The sequence below is a fragment of the Triturus cristatus genome, chromosome 1_2, assembly GCF_964204655.1.
Source record: "Triturus cristatus chromosome 1_2, aTriCri1.1, whole genome shotgun sequence".
Classification (NCBI taxonomy): domain Eukaryota; kingdom Metazoa; phylum Chordata; class Amphibia; order Caudata; family Salamandridae; genus Triturus; species Triturus cristatus.
In genome coordinates, this window is record NC_140580.1 from 571,999,128 (window position 1) to 572,023,558 (window position 24,431).

Here is a 24,431-nt window from a genome sequence, read left to right on the forward strand (position 1 = left end):
TGATATTACTCAGACCCCCCCCCCCATGAAAAAGGTCCCCATAATTCACTATTACCCATCTATCATTCTATTTCTTTAATTACCTATATCTAATTAAAATGTAAATGAATCCCCACCAACATATTCAAGCTTGTGCGAAGCATGACCTATCTGACATATGTCATTCCTCAAGTATTCTGCGGCCACAGATCCAGAAAACCAATCATATCCAAAACTCTCTATCATGTGAGACCATCAGCTTATACATACATAAAATTCCACTGTGCGTGCACGGAGTATTCTTCTACCGGTACATACTTGAGATGCAGTGAATGTGGGTGGAGGTACTTGACAGCCTGAATAGCTCATTACTAAGGGGCCGATTACAAGTCTGGCAGTCCACGGTCTCCCAGGCTCGTGGGGGCATGGCACTGGCGGTCTCTCGACCACCCTATAATGATTAGGGTGGTTGGATAGCCATTGCCCTGCCACAGCCGCCAGGGAACTACTGTTCCCTGTTGGTGTTGCAGCGGTCAGGAGGCAGTAATATGCTTGGTGAGAACGCCATTTTACCACCTAGCATATTACAAGTTACTTCTCCACCACAGTTTTCATGGCAGTTCCACCGCCATGAAAACCGTGGCAGGGAGGAAACAAAGGGGACCCTAGATGACCCTTGGTGCCTCATGGCCTGTGGATGCACACGGGGGGGCATACCATGTGCCCCCCTATGTGCATGCACACCAGTTTTCAGTCCCTGCCATGCAGGAACTGTTTTTGGCGTTACCATAGCAAGGCACTTAAAAAAAAAAAAAAAAAAGACAGCATTTAGTCACTAGCTATGTGTGAAAGAGCATTACCTTACCTCTGGGCCTATTTTCAGGTAAGACAATTAGTCACAAAGCCCCAAATTAGGAAGGTGCATGGGATTTGTGCTGCTTGGTTGTGACATGCATGGAGTTGGACAGCAGCCAGCTTGTCCTTTTTCAGATCTCCTGCGTCCAACATGACTGGCAAATTTGAGTGCAGTATCTGCATTGTTCCCTTGCCTCTCTTATCCTGGTGTGCTGTGGCTCAGACAGTGCTACCTGTTCCTATTGTGTCCTAGTCCACATCTTATGCAACCTTCAGCTGACCCCATTCCGTCTGGATCGAGCAGGCCTGTGAATCTGCAGTTCCATCATTGTCTGCTGTAGCCAGTCCTAATTAAATAGGGTCCTGTTCCTTTACTTCTCACTACTCTCAATGTCTACCCTGATTATTATTTGAAGTCCTGCATTTGAGTCTTTTTGCCACATAGACTTTTACCACAAAGAATGTGTATACTTAGTAGTTAATACTTGTTCTCTATATTGTTTGTACTTTTTTCTTATTTAAAAAAAATATATTTTTATTGATTTTAAAGAAATCCAAACAATCAAGAGCAGATACCGTACACAACATTTCATCAGGCAAAATGACAATGGATTGTACAATCTCACCCAGAAAACATTGATTTTCCTCCAATGAACCAAGCTCTATCTGTAAAATATTTCACCTGTCCCCCTCCACCGTGTCTGAGCCGTCAACCTATCAAGTGATCTCGAATGGGGGGGACCTCACTTTGTGGCCAGCTCATCAAACTTCACCTTGGAACTCGCTCCAGGGGCCCAGACTTTCTCAAATTTGTGCAGACATCCTTGTGCCTTGTACAACGTTTCCTCAGTCTGCTTGCACCAGTCCATGTTTTTGTCCCACTGCACCAGGCATAGAGCAATCCTGCATCCCCAAAGTCTCCCCATGTCCCACCATCATTGCCACAATATCTGAGTATGAGTGAGTACAGTCAGATCCTGACCAGTAGCAGCTGGTGACATTTGCAAGTGGTGGCGCGTAAACATTTGTGATGAGTGCCGTGTGGCGAGCAAGCCCAGCCGTCATAACGGGAGGAGTTGGCGGGGGGGGGCAGAGGGGGGGTGGTCTCTCCCAGGAACTGTTTGAAAAAATAGTGGGCAAAGAGTACAAGAAAGCAAGAAGGTTAATAAAGCAATTGTGAAATTGTAATTGACATCAATAAAGAGTTTTCATATGATAACTCTTTGTTTCAGGGCAAAACACGAACATAGCAATGATTAAATCAGAGCTAAAGACTGGTTGTTTATTTTGAAAATTATTTATAACGTCATAGCTGTCTTGGTGTGTTTCTGTAATACTACGTTTTTTGTTCTGACTGTCTTATGATAGGACCATGGATGCTCTCGGAATACAAAGGAGTTTATAAGACCAGAGACTCAATAAATGCAGAGCAGTATCAGCCTGTGTCACTTGTTACAGGCTTATGATGTAGTACAGATTGCAATATGCACTTTATGAGTCCAGGAATAACGGTAACCATCACGCAACAGATGATTTATAGACGTGTTGCTACCCTAAAATGTCCTTCATGGCATTTGCATTATTGACCCCATGCCTTGGAAGTAGAAGGCATCTGTTCTATTCCTTGCTGAGCATGTGTTGGTAATCCCCAACTGAGGCGTAAGAGTCCAAAAGGCACCACATCATTACCCAGATAAACCGCTAGTACTGTTGTGCAGATTCATAAATGCCAGGAGAACAGATTATAGAAACCACTAAAAGACTAGTTAGATTAAAAATGTATATCATTGAGAACATGGACATGACCCCAGTATGAAATCGCTCAGCATAGTAAAACCTCATTTTGGTTATCTAAAGCCCTTCGATCCATGACCAGGCACCATAATAGGAGCATTGTTATTGAAATCGCACCCTGTAGAGAAATTGTTCACATAGTACCGCACAGATCCAGTTATCGCAAATGCAGCAGTCTATAGAGAAGCAGTGCTGTAATCAAAGCCAAAAAATGATCTAATTTGTCTTTTCTTGGACTCTGTGTTGTCAAATTCAAATGAAAGCTTGATGCAATGCAATTTAAGAGCTGTGCATGCTGCATGACTTGTTTTGTGGCATTCACCTCAAGTGCTTACTGACAGCAGAGGCTGTTGGTATGCTGTTCATCAGACCTGTGAGTATTTGGTTTACAGTAATTGTTGGACGTGTGGTAGTTAACCAGCTCGGCTCACAACTATTTCTCCAATCTCTCATTCAGTCCCATTTCTCCATATTGTTCTCCCTTTGCCCATGCGTGTTTACCCCTCAACACAGAGCTCTAAACTATCCCAGGGTCATGCACAAGTAGCTCATCTAGGCAAGGATTTTGCTTTGCATTCTGGAACTTGTAGTCCCATTTTTATAACCTATAAATGATGGGATTACAAATCAGGAACTAGGTACTTTTCCATCTCAGAGCCAGGTCCAAAACACAGTGTATACATTCTTAAAGAAGGTTTGGGGGATCTGGTAGGTGGGGTTCTGAGCCCTGTATAAACATTTTGATGAAGTAATCATTTTGTAAAAGCAACCCTTGCAAACATGGAGATTGGGAGACCCCTCCAATGTGTTACTTTGTTTTAAACTCCTCCAGGAGTGTCATTAGGTCCTGACATATGAATTTGTGCTGGTCCTTTGTAGTGTACATTCCCAGGTACTTAAAACTTGAAACTTAATAGACATTTCCACTCTTCATCAGTGTGCAGTCTATGGAGGAAAAAATGATTTATGCCAATTATGTCGACATTCCGGCTAGTTCCCAAAATCTGTTGATAAATACAGGATTCCGGGCACCGATTATTAGGCAGCAGTGCTGGAACAATTTTCCAAATATGAGTGTTTCCATTAATGTTATATAACTGAAGTCCAGGGCTCGAGTCGGGGTACCACGCGGGTGGACGGCGTCCCCCCCCCACTTATTTTACCGGGTGGACGCCGTCCACCCTGCGCAAAAGCTGGCCGCATTGAGGGCTTCACGAGGAAAACATAATCCCAGCACATCACCAAATAAAGCAAGAGAGGAAACGGCGCGCACTCACAAGGGGCCCGGGTTTGGAATAGGAAGGAAGTGTGATGACAACGCCGAGGTTTGCTGGTGGCAGCTTGCCCCCTTCACCTTTCGTGACGACAATTCCTGCGTGACGTCACTTCCGGAGACACCACCAAACTTGGAGCGTCCCCCCACTTCTTTTTTTAGGACTTGTGCCCTGCTGAAGTCCTAGGGATTGGGAAAAATCCACATGTGTCACAAAGACTAACTGTAGCTAATGAGCCATGTCCATTACGCAGGCGAGTGGTAAGGGTGTGATATGTAGCTGTTCGTGCATTTTGGAGCATACTTTCACAAATTTATTTCTTTTACTGTCAGCACATTTCCAGTGAAATGCCACAAAATTCACATTGACATGGAGATTTATTGACAAAACCACAGCACGTAAATGGTAATGCCTGAAAATTGGGTTTCAGTAAATATTTATAATTTGTACATCACCAAGTAAAGTGGCTATATTTTGTTTTCATCCTATTACAATCTTTGCTTTCATCCCACTTCAGAATTACAAAAACGTGTTTTATTTGTGCTTTCCTGACTGTTGACATATTTTGATATGTGTACAGTTCATTACAGGTTTTTAACGTTTTATTGTGTAATAGAAATAAAAACTGACTGCCTTTCCTTTCACACTCCCTGTACCCCAGCAATATTGTCAGAGAGTTCACCTGCTGAATGTTCTAATGTTGCAGTTACAGGAAGAACAGTAAACCTAAATCTCCATGTTAAAACAAGAAACAGCAGGTTGTTAGAAGACATAGCCTGACATTTGACCTCTCTCTTCAAACGCACCACAAATGTATCAAGATAAAAACAATTTAAAGGCATCTTTATTGCTCATTCACCTTCTGAACTCAAACATGAGTATTTTGATGAAACCACAGCACCCCCTCACCCTTAATTCTATCGACTAAGGGATAAGGGGTCTGCTGAATATAGGAGGAGACCCTCCACACAATAGGAAATGTCTTCCCTGTCTGGATCCTGTCTGAGCCCCCGAATCTGTGCGTCGTTCCGCACCCATTGTGCCAATGACTCTAGCACCATGGCTCACAACAGGTGAAGACAGGTGATCCCTGTCTCGTACCTCTATTTAAGGGAAAAATGTGCGAGTTGTGTTGTACCTTGGCCATTGGATCTGTGTGCAGTAGGGAGACCTGCACCATTAAGTCCAAGCCTAAGCCCATTTTTTTAGTGGGTGGGTGGTAAATAGGTCCATTGTAGTAAATCAAATGCTTGTTTGGCACCCAGAGCCGGCAGAACTGATAGCTCGTGGATAGTTTGTATTTTTGAGAGGCATCCATACAGTTGTTTAAGGTTGTAGCTCGTGAACCTAGAGTAGTAATAACAGGGGTTCGCTTATAATTTCCCATAATTTGCATATCAACCAAAGACGTATATCAACTACAGTGACCAAGACATTGCAAAGACATATATTTAATATTTCATTCATCAGAATTAGTGCTCAGCGCTCATGATCACACAGTAAAATATAAAAACATTATCTGAAAGTGTATATAAAATTGGTAGTGGACCATATAAAGTAAATTTTATACACATTTTCATTTAATGCCTTTTAATGGTTAACTGTGTGATAACATTCCAGATCAAGATCTTCATATTACCTCTGGCCATTGACTGCAATATCTGATACCCCTTGTTATCTACCCTTCTACCCCTGTTGAACTGTGCATCACTCCCTCCCCACCCCATGACTCTACCGACAGGCTTCAAACTATCCACCTCCTCAATAGCTGAGGCGCCTGTCGCCCCTCCCATTAAATTTCTGATCTCCAAACTAAACTAGACTTACAACTGTAACACCAGTGGCGGCCGACACAGATAAATACTGGCAGGGCATGTAGGTGGGGAGGGTGCTGAAGGGAAGCGTGCGGGTTAATAAAATTTTTAAAATAAAACACTTACCTGGTGCCGCCGTCCACCTCGCGCTCCTCTGCTGCCAGTCCTGGTCCCAGCAGTCCTTGGCACAGCATCATGGACTCCTCATTAAATCCCCACGCAGCTCTCAATCGTGAGAGCAGCGTGGGGATTGGCCTGAGCGGGCGGGATTAACGCTCGCTCAGGCACAGGGAGTCTGTGATGTTGCTCCAAAATGGCTGCGCAATACAGCTGGGTTGGAGAAACCTAAGTGCACATGTCGGTTTGGCTGGCCTAAGACGGCAGGCCAAACTGACATGCACACTTAAGTGCACATTTACCACTCCTCCTCCCCTCTCACATGGCCCAGCCTCGCCTCTCCATGCTCATGCTGGCTCAGCCAGCAGCTGAAAAATAAAACAATAGTAAACAATTGTTTTATTTTTCAGCTGCTGGCTCTGGGCCAGTGGGGCGACACTCCTCCACTGGTTACCATGTTCCTGTAGTACCGTTCCTCACACCTCTGCGGAGGTTGGTAGGTTTTCGTGTGGATCGAGATAAAAATCTCCCACCGCCAAACATTTTGATCTTCGTATTCAGTTACTGTGTCGAGGGTCCATCATTCATTATGCCTTTTTATAGTCTTTTATTTGAAACTGGTCAGTCCTAAGTGATGGTTGGGTTTCCATCCTCTTCCATGTTGGCATTCTCTCTATTTTTGTGTCCTCGTATTGTGGGGACCTGTCTTATCTGGAACTAAGGGTAAGATTCTTGTTTTCCCCTCTGACTTTTCACCATCCCTCCAAGTCACAAGTATCTTCTGGGCTGGTGACGGCCCAGGTTTTACCCTCTGCAATGATTCACTGTTTTACAGGGAGCACATAGTGTATGTAATTTCCCATCTATGAAGCTCTGCCTTCGCTTTGTAAAAACATCTTCTCCATGTTTGTAATTCTTGGGCATAATCAGGGAACATTGCAGTGTTCATGTTGTCAAATTGGATGGGACCTTTTTATTTCATTCAACACTTCAATGTAAGATGCTCCCTTGTTTAAAATTACAACACAAAAAAACTAATTGGATGGGACCATTCAGCCTGCCGTCTGCCAGGACTATGCCCCAGTCCTATAAATTTAGGACTTTAGCTATGATGGGCCTGGGTTTCGACGCAAGATGGTCTTTATGTACTAAATAAAGTCCTTGCCATTTCCTCATCATTAATGTAGTTCATTCATTAAGGAAGTTGCTTGGGTATACTGTTTTTTGATTATCATGGGAAGCTTAGACTTCATTGACTTAATCCTCTTCCACCTCAGATACTGGTTCAAATTCAGAAGATGACTCACAGTATTGAAATCATGCACCTGTTCAGGAATGTATATCCCTGGTCGGTACACAAGACTGTACAATAAGAAGGCAGCACAATACTGCAAGCACAGGTCATCCCCAGGGGTTATGGTGAGTGCAAGGAAGATATTGTTGGCACATTCCCATTTGCCATGCGCTAGCGTATAAATAGGTGCATTGTGAGATATCAGTGTAGGATGTGTTCTGAACAATAGATTGTCAAATGCTACTGTATACACCACATGCCATGTGCTAGCGATCAGTATATTGTAATAATCGTGCACTGATCAATAGATTTCAGTGTTTTTTCTGATGCCGATATCTGCTATTCCTTTCACAGTACTGAGATGAAATCCTAAATCTACCTTTCCTATAAGCTTTGCTATGATCTGTTTGAATATTGCCACTCCTTATGATGAATGCAGTGTATTTCCGTGTCTAGTTGTAGATGTCTTTGACATAGGACATGTATAGGTGTCCCAAAAGATGCAGCTGTTGATACTCACTTTTGTATTAATGGATTTAGGCAGCATTATGACAATCTCTATTCAACTGCTTTTCCTGTTTAAAGCATGACGTACAATACTCTAGAACATAGACTCACTCTCTGTATCCTTCAGATTAAAATTAATTGTTCTCCCCTTCCTTCCCATGCCCTTTGTGATCCAAATATACCTTGGTATGGCCGTGCCCATCTCATTATTGGCCCTGAAGCCTATTTCTGTAGGATCACCAATGTATTGACTATTTGAATCATTCATTGCTCCAGACCTAAGAATATGGTACTCATATAGAGCATATTTGTACACATGAAGTTCCAGATAAAGTTAGTTTAATATGTTTTTAATACACAGCTGATGCAGGTGGTCAGTCACTAATGCGAAATGTGTAAGCATGTTGGTTAAGGGTCATTGTGAATATAAACAAAAGTTTGTTTATCATGGAACCTCTGCTATTATAACATAATCATTTATTTTCTCTAGGGTCGACGTACTAAATAGAAGGCTGATAGTGGAAAAAGGTTCATCAACACCTTCTGATAGTGGATCAGAGGATGGAATAAGAAGAATTATTCACCTATCTACATCCTCAGATGACTTCTATTTGGGATTTAACATCAGAGGGGGAAAGGAGTTTGGGCTTGGAATTTATGTTTCCAAGTAAGTTACATCTTATATGGTTTGCTTACATGTAATGGTGTTTAACATATATTAGCCATCTAGAATTATCTAGATATTATACAGTTCTCTGAAGTCGCACAACACAAGAAAATGAATAGTCACAATTAAGAGTTATCCTATTTTAAACAATTTGGAATGTAAAAGCCTAGCCCATCCCTGGGTGCTGGAAGTCCAGGTTGTATCTATTCCACTCGGCTGCTAGAGATCTACCACAGATGTGATATACACAGGATGAAATGAAAATAGGAAGGGGGCTCGCTGTATAAGCTGTAAGACAAAATAACTGTATTTCAAGGAAAGGAAAAAGGTCAGATACAGGTAGGTTCTTGGATACGTTTAGACTTGGGAGACATGCATCAGTTTGTTGTCATTGCTGTTGTAGAATTTACCACAAATCTCTCAGCTTTGATTGAGAAAATTAGCACTACACCATTCTTTATTTTATTTGTGGATCTATCACTGACCCAGGCTATGGCCACTTTAAAGCACACAGCAGGGGAGGATGAATTGTTTTAAAGATCTCCTCACCTGCCAGTTGAAGTCTGAAAAGTTTATTAGCAAAAGAAAACGTGCTAGTCTGTGATCAACGAATCAACCTACCATAATCTAACCCACTACAAGTGACCTCATTTATCACACATTTATACACACAACACACACATTTATAGACTATTCATAAGTTTCAAATATAATCATGTGATTGTTTTTATACAGAAGCATGTACCAAGGCTTGGATAATGAGAACGAGTGAAATGACCTTCAATTCATAAGCAAATGAAAACATTTTGACTCGGCAAGCCAGTCTTCGTTTTCTCACATTGAGAGGTGGACACAGCTCAAAGATGGAGACAAACATTTCCTGTGGGCATTATTGGTGTGAGCAAGAAAACATGGTTGAAGCAAGTTATGGTCCCGGTAATGCAAAGTTTTCTAATTCACAGGGGTTCCATAGAGGTTAGGGTGAGAACATTTAGTACGTAATAAGTGTAATCTGATTGCACTGATGCCGACTGGTAGCCTCAAATCACTGAGCAAATGAAGGTGATTGCGCAAACTGGGCCCTAAAACTCAAATATCTCTATCTCTCGATATAGTTCAGTCAATAATTTACCATCATTTACAGGGTTGAGCCCCATTTCCGCGCTAGATTATTTTCTTATGATGGATCTTTGAATACTGTATTATGAGTCAAGGAGCAAATTCAACGTTACATCAACAGTTTTAAATTCAGTCAATGATGAGTTTGGGATAAGTTTTTAAAACCTTTATTCTCTTTAAGAGATTAGTAAAGTTCTTCTCTTTTTGTCGTTTTTATTTCCGATCAGTCCATAAATTAATGTTTGAAGAAATCTCATAAAAAAGAATGATTAGAGTAAAGCATCAAATAATACATTAAGTTCATTCCATAACAGAATAATTCCCTATACTAAAGATCAGGATCAGATTTTTAGATTTGTGGAACCAATGAAGAGTTTGAAATTTATAAGAAAAAAGTGAGATCAGAGGAGCATAAAGCTTCAAAGCAAAATTAAAGCAGCAGAACTTCCCATAAAGAGAAGTTCGTGAAACTCAGCCGAGTCAGTAAATCCAAGTAAATCAGCATGCAGTTGCCGTAGCAATCTGTTAAAAATATCAAAAATTACAAGGCAAAACAAGGCGTAACAGCAGCAGGCACAACAGTCAAGACTCTGGCAAAGGAAAAGGGTAAAAATCATTGCCTCTACCTAGGAACATGCAGACATTGTAGCAAGATTTTTCCATTGTGGACCATTCAGGTGGCAGCACTCATCACTGAGTAGGTTCATCTCCTCCATTCCCATGAAAATGTATGCGACTTGCACACTTTATGACCAGACTTTCTTGCGTAGTTAGATTTCTGGAAATGTAAGGCTTTTGGTTTGCTGAATTTAGGCAGCAGGCCCAATAATAGCGTATCAACACTATAGAGCACCAGCAGGTTGGGCAGGTACCAGGGTGCATGTCAATAACTAGCCTCGTTCACAAGACACAGAGTTCAAGCTATTTGATTGTGAGTCAGTAGATGGTAATTGGGGGAGGTGTGTTTTCGTTTGAGTTTCAGAGAATGAGGACAGCAGAAATAATTTGCCACTCTATTAAGCTTGAAAATCATTTTATCTGGTAGGCTTCCTGACGTTCTTTTGCAGCAAGTGCTAGAATAAAGATGATCCTTTAAAGCAGAAGTAGCAGCTGCAGCAGAATGTTATGGAGGCTCAGAAGTGGTAGAAAAGTATTTTAAGTATTGTTGGCCATTTGAGTGTGCCAAGTGACAGGACTCTAAGATGAGCTCCATCTATATCTTGGAAAGGAAGTGGTGGCAAGTTTGGCCAGTCAAGTGGGAACAAGGCTGAGTCACTAGTACCCCGCCGTATGATCTCAGTTTTTGATGCATTCGGACACAACCTGTTCTTACACATCCCTTTTTGGATGTGTTTTAGGCCATCTGAGATCAGGTAACACTCCCCAGATTGAGTAGTTTTCCTTATGTGTATTTGAGTATCTTCTGCAGGTATTTGACAACCATGCATTTTTTCTCAAGAACTTTGCTCAGAATACCATATATAAACAACACACAATGCCTCCTGAAGGAGAAATTTTAGGATGGAGTTACTTATTATAGTTATTTTAGGGGGTGTGGTAAAAAGTAGACATTACACAATTTCCCTTGAATGGGAAAGCAGCACCCAGTGATGTAGACAAATCAGTATCTACACAATAATTTAATACAGATGGCCTACTTCGACGGATTGACCACCACAACAATTACACAATTTGATTGTCATTTAAATAAATAACTATTTGAGTTGATATACACTGAAGTATGCGATCTGTATTAAACCATTGTGTGGATGTTGATTTTTATATATCATTGGGTGCTGCTTTCCAATGCAAAGGACATTGGCCAAAGGATACTTTTTATTGCATCCCCTAAAATAAGTAACTGAATCTTAATATTTCTCCTTCAGGAGGCATTGTGTGTTGTTTATGTTTATACCTAGTCTCCCTTGGGACTATTGGGGTGCTCTGTCATGTTTTGATTCAGAGTACCGTGTAAGCATTGAAGAAGGTCAGATACAGTACTGAACCTTGAGCAGCTTCACTCGTAATGTTTGTTATAACGAAAGGAAGGCGAACAGTTTTATCTGGTAAGTCCTGTCAAACAGGAAGATTGTCTATTGGAGAGCTATGCAAGATGTTGAGAGCTGATCAAGAACTATTTTGTGATCAGCTGATGGACTGAATGCATCTGATTGATCAAGGAGTATCAAGTTGGAGTTCTGGCATAGGTCTTTTTCTTCTTTTTTCCTTTTTCTTTTTTTATGTTGCGGAGGTATAAATCATTACATAAAACAATACATAATAGACATCAAAAGCAGATCAAGTGCAATAGTCATTTCAGTAATCAATCATATATGCATAGGTAAAGTCAATAAGTACAGTTCATTAACCCACAAATCAATCAAAAATACATTAGATAGCCTAATTGTCCCCCAATTCGAGGTCACCACAAAGTCTAAAATCAAGAAAGCCCTGCCTGACCGGTTCCCACATTCTGTGTAGCTTACGGCGGTTAGGGTGATTCTGTAGCACTGCTTGCTCCAGCCCCCAAAGGGATACAAACTCCTGCTATCAGGATACAGGGTCTGTGGCTTCCGTCTGAAGCCAAGCGTGGGCAAACACGAGCCTAGCACCTGCTATCAGGATACAGGGTCTGTGGCTTCCGTCTGAAGCCAAGCGTGGGCAAACACGAGCCTAGCAGATAGTATAACAAAGAAGAACCCCCACACACACATATTATGCAGAATACATGGGGCATTGTAACAACGTATGTCATTACAATGCAAGTCGGAACATCGACTTGCTCGGGGGGGGGGGGGCTGGATGTTGGAATAGTATAATTTACTATTCCAACTCCAGTCTGTGCAACAGTAGGGAAGGTGTTGGATTTTAAATCCAACACCTTCTGACACCTAGAGCAAGTTGTTGTTCCGACTTGCGGAGTAACGCATGCGTTGTAACAATGCGGTTGTTGTAACGACCACGTGGTAATGGCATGCAGTGTTCCGGTTTTGGGGTAAATGATGTTTACCCCAAGTAGTGTCATTGGCGGCTCAAATCTGACATTCGTTTTCAAAAGTCGATCAATAAATTTAAAGACCGTATGCCAATATTGAGTGATGATGCCACAGGTTGCAAAAGTATGTATTGTCTGACTCTGGTGCACTGCACCGGAAGCAGTCCGATGTTGCACTTAGACCTCTCTCAAACAGTTTATCTGGAGTATAATATAAATCATACAAAATTTTGATGGTTTGGATCTTAGGCCGAGATATATTAAGAATATTCTGAACAAGCACATTAGTGTTTCGAAGATCAGCTATGGATGCATTGTTGTGAAAACTAGGAGACCACCTAACCGACAAGGCACTACATTTGTTAATCCTATATCCCTGGCTCCAGAGAATCTGGTAGAAACTGTGAATATACCAGTGTCTGGATATATTGATGAAGCTTTGTAGGAATGTGTTATGACTCGTACTGATTTCATTGTGGGAGAGATTTAATAGGAATTTCCTTAGCTGTAAGCCACAAAAATGCTTATTTTAGGCCGCTGATATCCGAGAAGGAGCAACGATTGCCATCTTTAAAGAATTGGCTGAGGGACCACAGCTTCCCCTCATGCAAACACATACACTGAGTATCTTAAAGAGGCCGGGAGAGACAAGAAATGTGTCCAAACAAGGTGCAAAGATGAAACCGCGGTATGTGTCATTTAGACTGAATATCCAGCCACACCTTATGATAGACTAATAGAGGGTTGAAGTGTGAAGTGTGTGTGTTTGAAGTAAACCGTGTCAATAAGAATATTACCAGTTGAGAAGATGTCAAATACTCTGGAAATAACCTGCCAAGTTCCCAGGCACCCGTCTCAATTATCTCAAGCAGTCTAAACGTGAAAGCGAATAAGAAATAACTCCCTATTGATGGAAGTGCAAACCCCCTCTCATTGGGTGGTAATTGAAGACACTTTATAGCGCATCTGGGTTTCTTGTATTGCCATATGCATTTTTGGCAGCTGCTTTAAAATCTTTTAAAGAAGCTCTGGTAAAGGTACATGGTAATGGACCTGAATAGGTTACGGTAACGTGGTAAAATTATCATCTTACATTTTCCTATTTAGCCTACATGTAATCTTTCTCACTTTCTAAACAGGGCTTGTGAGTCCACAAAACGTGCTTTGTAATTTAGTGATACAATACTTTCCGTCTTAAAAGAGATTTGATCCCCAGGTATAAAGTTGACATTAGATATCGAGAGTCCGGTTGGTCAGGGTCCCTATTCGCTAAAAGCTTGGTTTTATCCAAATTCAATTTCTACCCAGATCTCTGTACTGGGGTGAATGTATGACATTGTTCTGCATTCTGTCCATCAATTGTTCTTTTTGAATTTGTCACCCCGAGTGGTATGGGTATGCCCAGACGTGGGTCCCGTGCTCTCCATGCCACTGGAGTCAAGCTATCCTGACTGATGAAGGTTGAAAGCCCGAAACCGGTCCTAGGATGCGTGTTTCCAGTCCAGGGAGGACCTGGCCTGGCAGTTCTGGCTGGACTGTTCCCATTGGGTGGAGGGTCAAGACTGATTTGCATATGGCTGGATCCAAACTGGAATGGCACTGTGAGCAAAAAGGTGATGGATTTAGGCCCAGATTTCTGTACTGGGGTGAATGTATGACATTGTTCTGCATTCTGTCCATCAATTGTTCTTTTTGCAAAAGTATAAGCGGCATCCTCAATTGCCAGCTGTGCCTTCGCAGGAGGACAAGTGAGGACAGCAGTATCATTTGCATATGCCAAAACTTTGGCTTCCCATGTATGCAGTTAGGTTGGGAGGAGGACACCGCTCTTTCTGCGGAGTTCACGGAGTTTTCCAACTCCGCGCAGAATGCAGAGTTTGCCAAAACTCAGCAACTGCTGCGGAGTTTAACCGTGCATCTGGTGTCACTCACTCGCTCCCCCCTACTTTCACTGGCTGCAGCCACAGAAGATGGTTGGTCTCACAACAGGAGACAACTGGCAGGCTGCAGCACACTAAAAAAGCTTGAACGCTAGCCTCTAGCTCCAACCACTAGTAGCACACATGTGAGGACGCGCAGACGCCATGCTGCTTTTGGCTGTTTGGCTTCCTCCATAACGTCTGATGTCATCAACTTAGATGTACAAAAAGTACAGTGGTTCTGTCGTGTATGACCACAATATTGCTTTACATCACAATTAAAATGATAAGAAACAGATTATATCAATCCACAGGTAAATGATCAAAAGAAAATTATTCGAACGGAACACATGGGAAAGCAAAGGTACACAAACCACAGTGGAATCGAGTTCATTGGGTGGCAAGGTATTTCTATATAAATTGCATCATTTATATTTTCACCCATATTCATATCATTCTTTGTAGCAAAAGAGGATGCCAGCACTGTGAAAGTTAAAAGTGAATTATGGATAAGTGACAAAGTGAAATGAGTGACACAATCAGTGCGTAGTATATACATGGTGATTGAAAAGATATGTACACAATTGTAAAAAGGCCAGTATGAGAGACAACAATGACCCTGCTGCTCCAAATAATTCAAGTTTTCTTGCCAGCAGGGTCTTGAACTGGGCCTAGATGTTGTCGACGTTTCAACCCTACGTATGCGATCTTATCGTCATGTGGGTCTTCATCAGGACTAGAGTGTGGGATGGCAACCTAACGATTAGTATGGAGAAGGCCTGAATCGGCGCAATATGTTGCAGATCACCCATCCGGTAGCGTTCTAGAGGAGTAGTCCGTCACAGTGGATTCAAAGGAAGGCAGGCGAATGTCCTTGGTGCTCACCTTGGTATTGATTAACCGTCAGAACCTACTGTTGCAACAAGTGGTGCAGGTTCCTGTAAATACTCCTCAGCAGGTAGCAATGACCGAGCATTGTTTCTTTTCTCAAGCACCGTGCCTGATCTGCTAGGGCCCCCCACTGGAGGAAGTTTCTGCGGGGCCATCTGTTTTGGACTGAAGCATCCCCAGAGAGGCATCCATGAGTGCAGGATCTTTTTCCTGCTACTGCCGGTACGTTTTGGGATACTTGGGCTAAGGGTTCTGCAAGTGAAGTCAAAGGTTCCTTGGGCCCCATGGGCGGTGCCAACCCTTTTGATGCTCTGAACAGCTTCTTATTTGTGGCAGTAGAGCTGGTGCCACTGTTACCTACAGCTCAGCCATCCACCACGCATCCTGCAGCAGCGGTGTCTGCACCGACATGAGCAAAGAACGTTGATGCTGATGCCTGCACTCCCACTGCGTACTGTGTGTCCAGGGCCGCACTGGCCATAGAGGGCACTGGGTGTTTTCCCGGTGGGCTGGAAGGGTGGGGGCTGGTTTTGGACCGGTGGTCCCCGTTTTTGGTACAGGGGGACGGTTTTGCAGCAGTGCTGCAATATCGTCCCCCTTTACCAAAAGCAGCAGCAGTATTTCCCACCAGCACCCAACCCACACTGCAGCCCAGACGTAACTGCCAGTGCTGGTTTGCCTTCCCAGTTCAGCCCTGCGCATGTCCCTCAAGGTTTTGTCATTGCAGTGTCTGTCCTGCTCATGCAGAGCCGTACGAGGATTGAAAAGAGAACCTCGCCAACAGTCTCCGCCGTATCCGTGCGTTCCAGCGAAACACAGTGCAGAGCAACCAGGGTAGCGGAGGTCTGCTCAGCTCCACCACACTGAGGTTCTGTGGAGCAGCGCAAGCCGAGTAAGTGGAGGGGCAAAAGTGATGACCAGCAGTATGCATCGAGAATTCAGGCAAATGGGGCACATAGTACATGGTGAGTGTTTGGTTGAGCATTTGGACCGCATTCTACTTCAAAATCCCCTCCGGGAGGTGCAGGGCGAAATCAGTCGCGTGCCCCCATTTTACTCCCCGAGACCAGACTCTCTGACATAGGTCTAGTGATGTAAGCTACGCGTCTCTGAATTGAGTTTCTGCCACCCGGTGCGAGTAGGACATGGGTTGGAAATGAACATATGTATGGACTTCGCAGTATACTCCAGTCTCCATCAAGGATCTTTGCAAGGCACTGTAGGAAAAGTGAGTTGAAAATAGCAAATCAGTTAAATAATAAGCATTAATTAATTAAAAATATAAATATCAGTTCCTCAATTGAAAACAAAAGGAATAATGGATCTCCGATGTGCACCAGGCACAAATCTAGCCTATAAAATATATTGTTATCCTCAAACGTTTTTTTGCATGGCAGAATAACAGGGCCTCTGTATGGCCACAGTGCACAACAGGCAACATTAACTTGGTGCCCTGTACATAAAATGTTTTTAGATCATAGAAAAACCTCATCACACAGTTTTTGAGCTAATGATATCAGAAGAAGTGGCATCCTATATGTCACTGATGAGCATGTTCCAAGATCTAAAGTTTCCATGTACCCCCTCTTTCCTCAATACATCCTCAAATCATTCCGGATTCCGGCTACCACAGGTTATTAAAGAGTCCTCCATCACCATATACAGTGCCCCATTGCTGCCTGTCTAGATTTGCTCCTTGAAGATTCCTATACCAATGGATAATGCAGCCCTAAAATCTTCCATAATATTGAAATTCCACACCTCAGGTTCCTGCTAAACGTTGCAAATATTTTAAGTATTTGAAATGTAAGACAGATCTCAAGTATTGCTAAGCTAGGTGTGCTCTATACAAATACCACATTCATGTCAATATAATGTTATACCTACATACTGCTATAGCATCCATAAAAAGTTTTTCCAATGGATATAACCACTTATTCCCAAATAAAATTATTTTAATGTGAGAAAAACTGTGAAATTTTAACACAATTCTGGTCTTGCAGTTTGTATAAACAATTAAATTCAAAGGCACTTGAGGGTTCCCATTTGAAGATTATTTCCCAAAAATTTGGGAAAAGTATGCCATTGTCCTACAGGTTATCTTTCTACATTATTTAAATAACTTTTTTTGTGCTGGTATATGTTTTGGGTTGTTGCTCATATATAAATATTTTTTCGTACAAATGGTGCAAAGTTTTTTATTATTAAACCAAATTGGCCTACTGCACTCTAATCTTCCCTCCTTCATGTGCCATTCTCATCCTTTCATTTGCCTCTTTTTTTTTCTGCAATGGTTTCTGATCCATTCCCTAGCCTGGGGTCTTTAACTTGCCTTGCTCTCTCTCTTTCAGTGTTTGTACTTCTTTCTACAGGCAGCCCTCACACAACCTCTTGGTTTTTTTCTCTCTCAGTTGTACCTCTGACCCCTTTTTCCCTTTTTAGGTCGAGCCTAGTGCAGCTCGCATGTGCTGCGCTAGGTAAACGACTTCTTAGAATCGCTCTGGGCTTTCCACACGCTTGTGCGGGTGGTTTTTTTCCCATTGGTCTTTGCGTGTGTCTTTCTAAAAAAGACATCACGCAATTGGTCAAAGGTGTCTGCATGTATCCGCCCACGGCCTATGCTTGCGGTTACGAGCAGGGGTGTGCTGTGTGCCATCTGTTCGGTATCAGATTTCCAAGCAGTCGCGTTCACTTTGAGGCCACGGCCGGACACTGTTTTGCGTAAACAGCGCTTGTTGACTCTGGAGACCAACTTCATTTTGAGACGATTCTCCAGTCTGCAAATGAAACAGACCAGAGCGATAAGCTTCACAAAGCCTGAAAAAACGCAATGTAAACACATTTTCCAGGTCCGGTTTATGAAGTGGTTCTTTGCCACAAGCTATCGCGTTTCATAAAATTCTTAAATCAAAATACATACATAAGTGAATACATCGCTCTGGTCTTGTGGAGTACAGCTTTTTTTTTTTAACGTAACCACCATAAAAACCCAGTATTTTAGCTGTCCATGTTTAAAACGCCTATTCCTAAACAGATTAATAAATTAATATTTGCAGCGATAATACAACATTGGGTACAGTGTCACACAGGAATTCGGAAACGGGCTGTGGTGGCCTCCGCGCTACACATCTCCGCGGCGCAAAGCAGGAGCCAAAGCTCCTTCGCGGGCATTTTTCAGGAGCTTATTTAGGCTTCTCCTGCGGGGAGTCTGAGGTCGGTGTGCGCTCTCCCAGAGCTCATGCTAATGAGGGGCAGCCTTTAGGGGAAAACATGAATCGTTGCTCTGGACAAACCATTAGAGCAAGACAAAACTGCTCCAATTCTTGTCAACCTCCCACTATGCCAAATCCGCAGAGGAATGGGCAGCCGGGCCAACAACACGGTGCAATTATGCGCCTGCCAAAAACTGCCCCTCTCCGCCACTTCCCCTATCGCCCCAATCGTTGTCTCTCTGTATTGTCGAGGAAGGGATATCATGGAATTCGTGTAAAAACTGCTTTTAAAACGGGAACGGAGAGGCTTTTGTGTGCCGACAATATGACTGACAACGTGATGTGCAAAAAGAAATAATACACTTGAAGAAAATTGCTTAGATTAAAATATGCAGGGTCCATCGGTTTTACAGTCCGGGCATTCTCCACTCTCTCTCAGGTCTCTCGCTCTGTCTCACTCTCTTTGTAGTCGCTCTCTAATCTCCCCTCTAGCTCCATGCCTTCTTCTCTCCGTTTCTTCCTCCCTCCTTCTCTCTTAATCTCTTTTCTCTTATTTTCTCCTCTACCTCTCTTTAACCTTTTCTCTTCTTATCTCGCTCCCATCTTCCTCTGCACACTCTTCTCTCTTTCTTCCTTTTCGGCCTCTTCTCGTTTTTCAATCAATTGTTGCTATGTCTCACTCTCTCTTTTATTCTCACCTTCCCCTCTCTTTTTTTCTCATTCCCCCGTCTGTCTCCTCTCTTCCTCGCTCAACCGTTCTATGTCCTCTCCCCGTTTCTTCCCTCTCTTGCTCCCTGCCTGCCTCGCTCTCTTCTCTTTTCTCTCTTTAATTTATTTTGCTCTCTTTCCTGTCCTATTCATTCTAAGTCACATACAGGTATGAGTACCTAATTAGAGAGCCGGCGTTTCAAGGCAAGTGACATCTGTATGTCAAACTATTCTGTGTTTTCAGTCCGTTTTCTGGTGATGTTTACTACTTTCGCTCAGTTTTTATATAGCCTGAACTCAAACAGAAGGATTTGGAGCACTTTACAAGATCAACATTTATATTATACAAGGGCACGTTAACTTTGCTTTAGGCGCGGGGAGATTAAGTGACTTGCCCAGGACCACAGGGTGTTAAACCAACGTCGGGGACTCCAACCCAGTTCCAAAAGCGGCAGCTGTAGCCCTTAAGCCATATCTCATCCCCACACTTTTCCTGTTAAGCTGGCAATTTGCACACTATTCTCCCCCTTTCACCTGCACACTTCACCCATCCCAAAGCACTTAATCGTCACTAACTAAACACTTATAAGGTCCCAAAGGCGAGACCTATTGGCTATGCCAATGCTTGTTCAAAATGTTTGCACCTCCCCGTGCCCTCGTCTTTATTGGGCTCCAATTAACAGCAGGGGCATAGCTTCCTGGGGTTGTTTGGGGTGTTACACCCCCTAATGTATTTTCTGGTTAATATGTGGCTACTGGTACTTTAAGTCGGGTATGGTGATGTCTGTCTGAATTCACCAGCGTGTTTGTTGGAAAATCTGAAGTACACACCCCGCAATCTTATTGACCAAGCTGCACCTCTGGTTCAGAGTATAAGCAGCCACAACATCTTAACTCTGCTTGCAGTCCATCACTGCTAGAAACGTCTGTCTTCCTGCGCATCAATTAGCATTCCCTATGATGTTTCAAGCTGTGAAAGTAAGTAAAATCAAAACTGTGATACATTTGTGGCAAATAGACTAAGTTTTAAGTAGCTGAGGTACGTGCAACGTTCATAAATAGATAAATAGGCGCTTACTTGGTTAGTCACTGTTTATATTTATTCAGTTGCATCAATACTCACCACTGCCCGGTGAAATTAAAATGAATATCGCGGCAATGGGTAACATCAGTTTAAACTTTTACAAACAGGACTTCAACGAGTAGTTTAATTTCAAAAATGTTTATCTCCTTTGATTTGTGTTGCATGGTGTTTGTATGCCTTGTTTGTGTAAATGTTATTGTACTCATAAATATTTTGAAGAGTATTTCTAAGATGCTTTCCTCGCCAATATCTATCTTTAACTAACATGATGAGTTGCACAGACACTTGACATGCAGTTACCAAGTTACACTGTCCCAATTGTATTTGGTCATGAAATGTGTCCATTCACTCATTTCCCATTTGGCTGTTTGCACCAAACCTCATAATGTGTACAACCATCAAGGATCTTTATGTAGATGCTTATCACTTTAGTCTGTTTGTTTGATTGCTAGCCACCTAAGATTTTCTTCCACTTTAAAGTTTGCTTTTTATGGCCAAGTGTACATACATATGTCAATTCTTATGTGTGGACATGTTAACTGCCTGCTCAAATAAAGGTTTCTTAGCAAAGACAGGGATGTGTTCTTCTGCCTTTGGCCATATTTCCTGAAATGTGCCACCCAATAGGTACTGACGTCATTGTGGGACTTCCATTTTATGAAGAGTGTTCAGTAATTGTATAATCAGTAATACTTTACCTTAATTTAAAAAGTTTTTGCCACTGTAGAAGATTCTTTCGTCACCTGGAATTGAACATGCTTTCCTGACTAACATCTTCCGTGTTCATGTCTTGACGTGTAAATTGATATCAAATCGAGGCTTTAAATATATAGTCAGGTTCCAGAAAACTTTCTTTCTGGATTAGGAGTGGGGCGAGCTCAGATGTCTGCCCACAAACTTTAATCTAGTGGTTAAATTAAATGCTTAACCCAGGTGTTGGCGCAGTTACTTTCATTGATTTGTGATGATAATTGAGACCAACAAGTACCTACTAGGTAATAGAATTTGCATGTGCAGACTCTGATCATTCTGCCATTGGGGTTTTAGCATTTTATTTTTACAAACTTTCTCTCCTAGAGTTCTTCCTGTTGTCCTTTTTTCTCAGAATATGTAGCCTTTTTGTGACAATATTTTTTCTTTCTATCATGACGTGATACTTCATGCATATTGTGACATGCTAGTTGGTGATGTGGTGGACGTTAGTTGGTTCTCCAAGATTCTTCTCATTACCAAGGCACCTATTTCACTTTTCTGAAGTACTGCAAAGTGTCATGAGTGCCCCTACACAGCTGTGTGCAAATGTACCTGGCCTTCTAGGTTATTTATATGGGCTAGTCTAATACCGATCTTATTATAGAGTATATATGCTAATAATGGTTTAAAATGGACTATTGTTAGACAGATATCAAATATATTTTTAATTGTATAAATCATTTGATACTTTTGATGAGTGTAAGTGTTTGAATAGAAACACATGTAAAACAGTTATCTCTTTACTTTGTTTATTATATATTTCTGGTTAATTTCTGATATACCTTCAGATATATATTGTCATCTCATTTAACACTTCTACTTGCAACCAACATTTAGGGGCAGATTAGGATGCGGCTCGTAAAGGCTCCGACTGTAGTTCGGAACCTTTACAACCGCATCGTAACGGGCATCTGGTTTTCTTTCCGACCGCCTCATTACAGTGGAGGCCGTCAGAAAGGAAACCGACCGGTCAATCCGGCTGGCTTTCGACGGGCTCAGAGAGTCAGTCGGAAGCCGGGTAGTAATCTCAAGGGTGGGCCTTTCCGCCCCTGAGATTATGATGACAGTTTCTGACATGTTTCCATGCTGGCATGTCCGACATGGAAACCATGTCGGAAAGCGTATTTGGGGGCCCCCAGCAGGGCCCCCTTGGGTGCACGACCTCCGGTTGGAATGCAAGGGGGTACCTATAGTGCCCCCCGCTGATTCATGCACTTTGTGGCTGGTACCTTGAGGTGCTACCAAGGGGTGCAGGGATGAACCGCACCTGCCGTTTCACTATGGGAGCATGCATTACGGCCGATTTACATCCGTACTGCATACTCCCATAGGGGAATATAGGACTATGACCAAACCATGTTCGGTCGCTTCCTAATGGGGCGGTCAGGACCGCCGACCCGGTGTCTGTCGGTCCCATGACTGAGTCGCTGTTGGGCGGAAGTAATTCCACCTGACATCATAATGACCCCCTAAGTATACATGCACTAACTAATTTGCCAGGCATTGCATGCAGATTTAAGTTCTTTGCGTTCTCTCTTGTATCATATTATTTTAGTTCAATCTGTGGCAGTCAACTTTCACAATGTTTTCACTTGATATTGTTATAGAGTTGACCCAGGAGGGTTGGCAGAGGAGCATGGCATCAGAGTTGGAGATCAAGTCCTTGCAGCCAATGGAGTCAACTTTGAAGACATAAGCCATAGCAAGGCAGTGGAAGTGCTAAAGGGGCAGACACATGTCATGCTGACAATCAAGGTACAGACCAATCCACTTTCATAGTTCTTTTCTATGTTTTACATGTAACAAAGTGTCTTGAACTGGAAGAAGCATCTGGTTGACACCACAGGGAGGGATCACACGAGCTTTAATGAGAGAAGACAGAAAACTTTAGTGAAGAGACAGGCCACATATTCCAGATGCATTATTACTTAACAGGAGATTTGGCTGTAGGATTAGCTGAAAGCTGTGGCAAATGAGGCAATAGAAGCTAAAGTCAACAACTAGACCACAAGCCCCTTTGTGTACTCTCTTCCGGGTTAGGAGAGCCAAATCCAGGGTAGCCTTGGAAGCAGAGTATTTAAGCCCAGTATAAGGACAGGGAAGCTGCTTGGTAACTTTCCTTTGTGTTGTATCACTTCCTGATCAGTCTGGATTGGCACCACATTCCAGTTCCCTCACTATTCTGTTTTTCTCTCATTTCCTGCTCTCTTGTGTTAATTGGATTTAGGCAGAGTTTCCATTGTTTGTTTGCTGTTCTGTCCATTCATCCACCATCTGGATGTTCTGCTTTTCCTTGGCATCCTGGGATTCCACACCTGTATCCAGGTTTGGGGTTCACTGCAGCGCTTTCTATCTAGGAGTTTGGAAAGCAATGGCCAATGAGGATTTTAATGGTTTTCTTACTTCTCAGTATAGATTTGCAAAAGCATTGTAGCTCTAAACTAAAGCTTGATACAAAGGCATTGTTTTCCCACCAAAATCATAATGGAGCAGAAATGACACTGTATGCCCCTGTACTACTTATGGTAGCCAAGAAGTTATATCATATGTACTGTAACACTGATGAGTGCCCGTTGTATGCCAACAGGGAAATTCTATATAATTCATAAAATTCAAACGTGACAGTCCTTCTTGACTATGACATGTCTTTGTTTCACAGGCATTCAGGGTAGCAGACCAAATTCCATAATGGTGCTGGTTTGGGTTGTTCACACTCCTTCTTGAGACCACTATTTTATCGGAGTTAGTGACCCAGACAAAGATGCCATTTTAGTATATTTGCAAATTTGGGAGACTCTCATCTGTGTTCCAGTAATGCAGTTTATTGGCATCTACACCCACATTGAGAATGCTTTTCTTAATGGTAGTTTATTTAATGTTGTTTATTTAATTAGAATTATTTAATAGGGAAACATGCACTAAAAATGTTTTGTGGTACCATGCGGTCTAAGGGTACTGGTGTATTTGTGTGCACCTCTTCATGATCCATTTGTTCAGCCAAAAACATTTAGGACATTGTACCATTCAACTCCACACAATTTACCTTAATCCAGTGGACAACAAGAGACAGATATCTACAGAGTACTCCACCTTTTCTCTGAGATCTTCTTGCCAAGAGTATCCATTTTGAATAAGAGCTCTGTTGTTAATTTCATAGCTGCTTGAGCCCAATTGTACCCATGAGGTATCCGCGAATAATATATTTATTTTAGTTCAAATATTGTAGTAGAATTTAATAACAGACAACCATTATGTACAGTAAGTGGGAATACAAGGATAATACAGTTAAAAAATCACACTTTCTTAATATATATAGGGTGGGAAAGAAAATATAAGCAATGACGTAACAGAATTGCAATCAACATTGCAGTGCACTGTTAATATAGTCATCAAAACGTGCAAACTAAGACATAGCCTCAAAATCTGAATTGATTAGAGGAGAGGAAACA

General features: G+C 42.3%; 1 protein-coding gene across 3 annotated transcripts in view; it reads left to right on the forward strand.

Annotated features, from left to right (window-relative positions):
* The window catches only part of PDZD7 (PDZ domain containing 7), a 573,233-nt gene that overhangs the window by 158,451 nt on the left and 390,351 nt on the right, over positions 1-24,431 (forward strand). For all 3 annotated transcript variants that reach the window (XM_085606490.1, XM_085606491.1, XM_085606492.1), the window contains 2 exons: positions 8,125-8,301; positions 22,590-22,737. In XM_085606490.1, the coding sequence (XP_085462616.1) occupies positions 8,125-8,301; positions 22,590-22,737 (325 nt within the window). The remainder of the gene's footprint in view (positions 1-8,124; positions 8,302-22,589; positions 22,738-24,431) is intronic.